The sequence below is a fragment of the Bidens hawaiensis genome, unplaced genomic scaffold (genome assembly GCF_021521415.1).
Source record: "Bidens hawaiensis isolate Kalapana, Puna unplaced genomic scaffold, B.hawaiensis_p1.1 tig00013186_1, whole genome shotgun sequence".
NCBI classification, from domain to species: Eukaryota; Viridiplantae; Streptophyta; class Magnoliopsida; order Asterales; family Asteraceae; genus Bidens; species Bidens hawaiensis.
In genome coordinates this window covers 135099-143146 of record NW_027492112.1, presented here as the reverse complement: position 1 = coordinate 143146, position 8048 = coordinate 135099, and the positions used below count along the sequence as shown (strand labels likewise).

The 8048-nt window shown below is 36.8% G+C and overlaps 1 protein-coding gene across 1 annotated transcript; it reads left to right on the top strand.

Annotated features, from left to right (window-relative positions):
- The first annotated feature begins 3381 nt into the window (after positions 1–3381).
- On the top strand, positions 3382–4010 carry LOC143543541 (uncharacterized). Its single transcript, XM_077035846.1, has 2 exons — positions 3382–3417; positions 3528–4010. The coding sequence occupies exons 1-2, from the start codon at positions 3382–3384 to the stop codon at positions 4008–4010; spliced, it is 519 nt and encodes a 172-aa protein (XP_076891961.1).
- The last annotated feature ends 4038 nt before the right edge of the window (positions 4011–8048 follow it).

Genomic DNA, 8048 nt, shown 5'->3' with positions numbered 1-8048 from the left:
AAACTGGTCAGAGGCAACAAGTTCAAAATAATGATAAAAAATAAAGGTAGAATGCAAGCAGGGAATGGGGTGAATAAACATAATATAACAAATAATGTTTCTAGTAAGCAAGGGCAAAATGGTCATTCTAATGGTAGCAACAATAACAAGGGTAATAAGGGTCAGAATTACCAGTTTAATAATGACAAAAGGCAGCAGGATAAAGGGAAAGGAATGAGTGGGGAGTCTAATGGTATTGTTACTACAAGTAATATGGGAAGGAATGGGGTCGGAAATGTTGGGGAGAATGTAAGGCAAGAATATAGGGTCAAGAATAGTAAACCAAAGAAGGATCAAGGAAAGAGTGTTAATCCAAATGTTGTGGAGTTATCAAACTCTTTTGATGTGTTAGAACAATTTTCTGTTGACATTACAAAGGCTAGTGGTGAAGTTGCTACTAAAAAGATAATCACATCATCTCTTGAAGATTGCTATAGGGGCATTACTGAAGCTCAACAAGATGTTATCATGCAATTTATCATCAACAAAGAAGTCCCTCCCGCTGAAGTTAGAAATGGCTGGGCTAAGTGCCAATGAAGGTTTTTTTTGCTATAATGTGTAGTATGAATGAATTCAATGAAGGCAGAAATGTATGTGTACAATTTGATAGTGACACAAATGAAGAAAGTGGCAGTGATATGGAGGATGGTGAGGAGGATGAGGTTGAGTCTGAAACAAATGAAACTGGGGAATTCATGAGATTGGACAAAAATATCCTCAATCAGAACGCACAAGAATTGTGTGATTCCGAAATTCAAGATGTTAGTAATGGATGTTAAAGTTGTGTATTGGAATGTTAGGGGGATGAATGGGACTCCTAGGCAAAATGATATTAAAGAATTAATTCAAGAACAGGGGGTGAGTGTTTGTTGTATTTTGGAGTCGCATGTTAAAGCTTCAAAATTACCAAGTGTTTGCAGTAAGGTTTTTGGTAACTGGAATTGGGTGTCAAACTCTGTTTATTGTAAAGGCTGGGTCAGAATAATTGTTGGGTGGAATCCTAATGTTGCTGAACTAATGATTATTAACCACACAGATCAGCTCATCAACTGTTTTATCAAGCCTATTAACAAGCAGCATCATTTTTTCTGTTCATTTGTGTATGGACAGGTAAAGGCTCCTTTAAGAAGGTCTTTATGGAAGAATCTAATAGAGTTTGCTGGAAGAATGAACAAGGAGCTTTGGGTGGTTATGGGTGATTTCAATGTTATTCTTAGTCCAAATGAAAAGTCAATGGGGTCTTCTATGCCTAATGCTGCTATGATAGATTTTAGAGAATGTTGTGAGGCTGCAGAGATTGAAGATATTCCTTTCAATGGGTTCTCTTTTACCTGGAATAAATCTCCTGGTAGGGTTGGGGGCCTTTTAAAGAAATTGGATAGAGTTATGGCTAATGCTGAGTTTAATGACATTCATCCTTCTGTGCATGTCATGTTCTTGCCTTTCTACACTTCAGATCATTCTCCAGGTTTATTATCTTTTCAAAGAACTCATCATTGGAAGCCAAGATCATTTAAGTTTATGAATCATTTGACCAAGCACAAAAAGTTCTTACTTGCTCAAAAGATGTTGGGATAACAATATTAGAGGGTGTTACATTTTCTTAGTTACTCAGAAACTAAAAGATCTGAAGAAGAAGTTAAGAGATTTGGGAAAGGATCAGGGAGATTTGCATGCCAAGGTTATGTTTTTGAGAACAGAATTGGGTAGGGTTCAGGGTGATATGGTTAAAGATTCTGATAATGAGGAAGTTAGACATGAAGAACTTGTTTATTTGAAAGCCTTAAAAGAAGCTATGGAAGAGGAAGAAATTTATTTGAAGCAGAAAGCTAAAGTTGAGTGGCTCAAGGTTAGTGACCAAAACACTTCTTATTTTCATAAGGTGATAAAGGGGAAACAAAGCAAAAATAGAATAACAGTGATTAAAGATGGTTCATGTAACTTGTTTGAAGATAATGAAGTGGGGGAGGCATTTGTTACACATTTTAAGTCTTTTATGGGGAAAAAAGATAGGGTAAATGACATTATTGACCCTGGTAGTTTTTTTTGTAATAAGATTCCTGGTAATGTTGCTGAGAAAATGATAGTTCATGTTACTGATGAAGAGGTCAAAATGGCAATGTTTGATATTGACGATGATAAAGCTCATGGGCCAGATGGTTTTTCTTCTAAGTTTTTTAAAGCATCAAGGAGTGTAGTGGGTGAAGAAGTGTGTAAGGTTGTTCAGGAATTTTTCTACATTGGGAGGCTTAGAATAAAGAGTTCTTTGAGTTTGGTGGTGGATAACTGTCATGGTGCCTTTGTTCCTGGAAGGAAAATAGCTTATAACATTCTTCTAACTCAAGAGCTGATGAGAAATTATCATAGGGGCACGGGTACATCAAGGTTGGCTTTAAAAATTGATCTTCAGAAAGCATATGATACTGTTGATCATGATTTCCTTGAGAAGTGTCTTATATATTTTGGTTATCCTCCTTGTATGGTTCACTGGATCATGACATGTTTAAGGGAGGCGCATTACTCTGTTTGTGTAAATGCGGATGTTTTTGGTTATTTTAAAGGCTTGAGGGGCTTAAAACAGGGGGATCCTATGTCTCCTTATCTCTTTACTTTGGTTATGGAAACCTTGAATTTGGTTTTGAAGAGAAAAATTCAGCAAGATCAAAATTTTAAATACCATTGGAAGTGTAAGGAGCAGCAGCTAACTCATTTATGTTTTGCTGATGATCTTTTGGTGTTTGTTCATCCGGATAGTTTATCTGTGGCAGTCATAAGACAAGCTTTGCATGAATTCAGTGGGATGTCTGGGCTTATTCCTAACATGAGCAAAAGTACAATGTATTTTGGTAATATTCCTTCTCTAACTCAGGATATTATTAAACACATTTTACCTTTCAAAGTTGTTGAGCTCCCTATGAGATACTTGGGAATTCCTCTAGTGTACAAAAGATTACAGTAATGATTGTAGCAGCCTTTTGGATAAAGTCAAGAAAAAACTTGCTGATTGGAAGAAAAAAAGTTTATCTTTTGCTGGTAGGGTTCAACTGGTTAAGTCTGTTATATCTTCTATGCAAGTTTACTAGGCTTCAGTGTTTTTATTGCCTTTCAATATTACTGATGAGATTGAGAAACTCTGCAACAGATTTATATGGGCAAATGGGGATAGTGCAGTGGGAAAGACTATGGTTAGTTGGCATGAAGTTTGTTTGACTAAAGAGCAATGTGGATTGGGTATCAAATCTTTAAGGACTAGGAACACCTCTCTAATGGCAAAGCATTTTTGGAATATTATAAGTGGTGTTGAAACAATTTGGACAAGGTGGATCAAGATTCACAGATTGAATGGCAGAAGCTTTTGGGGTATTAGCAACAAAGAAGGTAGATGTTGGAGTTGGAGAAACCTAATGCAATGTAAGGAGAAGATTTGGCCTCATTGTATAAGTTATTTGGGTGATGGTAAAGATACTAATGTTTGGTATGATAACTAGCATCCTCTTAGTCCATTGTGCTCTTTCATTACGCCAAGAGATATTTCAAATGTTGGCTTGAACTTGAAGACTACTGCCAATGAGGTTATTTTGAATGGTGCGTGGGCATGGCCAGAAGTGTGGAGATTCAAATTCCCTTGTCTATATGCTAGTAACCCTCCTCTCCTCACTAATGAGAAGAAAGATAGTATTCTTTGGAATTGTAAAGATGAAAAGCTTCTACCTTTCACTACAAGTGAAGCTTTCAAAGTTTTCAGTAATAATTCTCCAATTAAGCCACGGGCTAAGGTCATTTGGTTTAGTCAAGCCATTCCTAGGCATGCTTTCTTCTTATGGCAAGCTACTAAGGAGAGACTTCCTACTCAAGATAGATTGTATGCTTGGAAAGTTCTTGCTCAAGACAAGTATTGTGCTTTATGCAATCAGCAAAGGGATAGTCATAATCATCTTTTCTTCGAGTGTTCTTACTCAAGGAAAGTATGATCAAAACTTGAATGCATTGGTCAACTACAAAATATTCCACCAAGTTTGGCTGCTGGGGTGGAACATCTTTCAAAGTTACCCATGAGAAAGTCTATTAAAAGTATTGTTCAAAGACTTATGGTGGCCGCCATAGTTTATTATATTTGGCAAGAAAGGAATTTGAGGTTATTTGAAGGAAGGAGTAGGAATGATAATGACATATGCAAAGTCAGACTCAAGCTTCTTGGTATGACAATCAAAGAAACAACTAGTTCAACTAGTCTGAGAAAAGACTGGGGATTTGAAGTGGCCAAGAAAGTCAATAAATTGAAAGTCAACAATGAGGTGTACAAATTTGATCAAGGGTAGTTGTGAGGTTTCCACAAATCTGATGATAGTTGTTTGTTGGAATATTATTTGGAGATGGACTATATGTTGGGTTGAAAGTTTGAATTGGTGTTGGTTCCAATCTAGAACTGATCAATATCGTGGTATGAAGATTTTCTGGAAGGAAGGATTAAACATGGGCGTGTTAAATAGCTGGTGTAGAGTTATGCTAAGTAAATGGCTTGAGATGATGGTCAATTTCAGCAAAAGTTTTCGAAGGGCCTGGTGCTGTTGGTTCTGGACTTATAAAATTGATAGTGGTAGAATTATTCCAAGTATTTCAGCTGGAACTGCAGGTCTTACTCTATAAAACTTTTTGAATAAGCTAATAAGGTTAGGAATCGACGAAGGTTCTGAAAGTGAATCAGATCTGGGCTGTTCGGGGGAGTTGTGCAAGAGGGAGCTGCTGCCCTAGTCGAAAGTTGAAGCAGTTAGCAAGGAGTTCTTTCCCAAAGAAGCATTTAACCATTCTCCGATCTATGTCATATTAACCGATTCACCGACATTAGCCTCCGAAGACATGATCCATAGTAAAGAAGTAGACATGGTACGAATGGGATTAAGAAGGAGTTCTTCCCTTTTCGGGGTGCATTATAGCACAGTCCGTGACTACGTTTTTCCGTTGGTTGATGCTGCTGCACACTTGTTATATTTGTTTATATAGTGTTAGTTATATAACGAACGAATTTCAAGCGGCTATGAATTAGTTCCAAGAAAGCGGCCGTTCATGTCAGGAATCAAGGTTGTTGATGTAGTTGCTATTCTTTCTTTTTTTCGTCTCGATTGGAAAGAGTTTGGTGTTCAGCGTACCGCTCCGTGGGTACAAGATCGAAAAGAATGCATTGGATGGATGCCCGGGCATTGAGAAGGAAGGACGCTTTCAGAGGCGAAAGGCCATGGGGATATACCGTCTGTGATCCATGACAAATTTGATTCGGGCTGTGAATAATGGTGGACTTTTGTTATGGACTTGTAGTTGGGCCAATGTTCACTGCTGGGAAAAAAAGTGGGTTTACTGTTTATGGATCTTAGGCCGCCCAAGATGGGTTTTGTGTATAGGAGTGTTCGCTTGAATTTTCATCTTTTATTTTTAGAAAATGTATAGGAGCTAAGCCCGATTTTAGATTCATGTATAGATATCGGGTTAGCAATGTTGTTAGGTTTATTTGTTTTCATTTAGGGTCTTGACTAGTTTGGGGATATGTCCCGGCTAGTTATGATGCCTTGTTTTGTTCCCTCTTTTCTTTAATAAAGTTTCCCAAGGCCTCGGCCTTTTTCCCAAAAAAAAACGGAAAACTAAACGGAAACCATTTATATTTTTAAAAAATTGGAATGATTAACTTGCAAGAGTAATGTTATAATCAATAAGAAATTAACTATTGTTAGTCTAAATACTATGCTGAAATATTATGGATTTAGAACTTGTAAGATCCCATAAAAATCCATAAATATTTTGGACTAAAATTTTCAATCTAAAAGGTTTATGGATAAACTTTGTAAAATATGAAAAAAGAAAAATAAGATAAGAAGGGTGCATCCCACATTGTTGAAGGAAAGAAAGTGGAATCCTTGCACATGGGTATAAATAAGAAATGCAAATCTCATCCCACATTGGAAGTGGATAAAAATGTTGAGCTCCTTATAAGGAGATGAAATTCCATAATAATATTCTTATATGCCCTTATGCACCCAATGGTCCTAGCGGAGGGGCAAAGCACCCGAACGCGCACGCGCACGGGCGATGGGCGCTTTGATTGCGCACTTTGCACTTCGCGCCACGAGCCGCTTAAGGGTCGCCTTAGTATATTTGCATGGCGAAACGAGAAAGTATAGGGTTCGAAAACATCAAAACAATAGCTTAAGGGCCAAAATTGTAAATTTTGACCCCTAATGGCGGTTTCAAGGGGTCACCAGCTTGCCTATATATATGGACTTTATGTTCAACTTATATTTCACACCAAAATTTCTTCTTTCTCTCTTTCGAACACTTGATTGTTCGCAGCTAAGTGCTACCACAAATCCCTGCGAGTCAGGAAGTTCGTAAGCAATCAAAACAAAGAATCGAACCTCTGTCCAAGTTGTTATCAGATTGCCTAGCCAATCTAAGGTGACTTATGTACTAAGTTATCTCTATATCTCTTTATATGCTAAACCCTAGTCAAGGGTATCGTCTATAACCTTGTTTTGATATACGATTAAACGTTTCATAAGGATATTATTTCTAGATGAAGTAATGTCCAAATAAAAGTTATATTTTGACGGGCATGTAGTAACTGGAAGGGGGATATCGCCGGTATACCAGGTTTCTTGTCTAAGGAAAGTAATTCGTATAAATCCTAACCAACCGAGGGATCTGTTTACTTACCTGGAGAAACTCAAAGATAGCGATTGATCCTATTAGGCCAAAGCATGCTATATCAAATGTCACCCTAGAATAAACAAATGAGTTTTATTCAAAAAGATTACAAGGTTAAACTAGATGCAAGATCTGGAACTAGATTATATGATCTAGTATTAATACGTGGTTGTTATCAAACTATAGGTCTGATCAATCCCGTTCATCCAGCTTAAACGAAAGAACTTAAAGTTCGATATTGTAAGGTGAATACGTACAACCTTTTTATTGGAAACTTGGCAAGTTAAACATTGGGTTTGATTTTACAAGTTCGTTAAAGTTAAGGGATAACATGATCCCAAAGTTTGTTGAATGTTTACATGAGATGTCAGGATCTTTAAAACTTATAATACATGTTAGATAATAACGTACTTAGACAGTCAGTACATGTGTCTGGATCCAAACATACTGTTGCATGTAGACTAAACTAGTTTCTCAGTATGGACAGCGGGTCCCGAGAATTTATATAGTTTGTTACATGCTGGTCAAACTAATCTCCTCTATATGGGCATCAATTTCCGAGGGCATGTTAGTTTGTTGTATTTTACTGTGGCAATGGTCCCAGAAATAAGAGACATTTCTGCTAAGTAATAAGAAAACTTTCTATGTATTATAATGATTATTAAAACTATTTTATTGAGTCAATACGTTTCACCAGCATATCGCTGACGTATTTACTTAACATTTCAGGTAAGGAAAAGATGTGCTAAGCAAGGATAGAGTCATACCGTTAGAAGATTCGTGATGAATGGCTCAGTTTTTGATATATTAAAATAAACGAAATCCTTGTTATGTAAATTACTTGTTTTGTAAAACAATGTAAGTTTGGGAGTTTATTCCCGAACTAAGTTAGACAAATATAATATTATTTTAATTAAAAGAAGTCTTCCGCTAAAACAAACCTTATACTCTGATATATTTACAAAACAGGTACCAACGGATAGTCACACTTTCAGACCCGGTTTGGGGGTGTGATAGGTTGGTATCAGGGCCATTGGTTTCAGTGAATTAGGTATTGATTGTTAGTACCTAGGCTTTAACCATTATTTGTATATTATATTTACACTAGGGATAAGATGGAATATTTATTCCGTATTAAATTGATTTATCTCGATAGATGTCTTCTGGTTCCAGTTTGAAAACCTACAAACGTCGGGAAAAGAATGGCCATGAACCCGTACCGTTCTTTGGTACTCAATCCCAACCAATTGTGCTATCAAGTTTGTCTGATGGAATGAGTAGTCATTCTCGGTTAGGCCAATGGAACCAAGAAAGTT

Excerpts from the sequence above, each read along its gene's own strand:
- LOC143543541 (XM_077035846.1), top strand. The coding sequence starts at position 3,382 with ATGGCAGAAGCTTTTGGGGTATTAGCAACAAAGAAG. Across the intron at positions 3,418-3,527 it reads GGGTATTAGCAACAAAGAAG|CATCCTCTTAGTCCATTGTG; the intron begins GTAGATGTTGGA and ends TATGATAACTAG.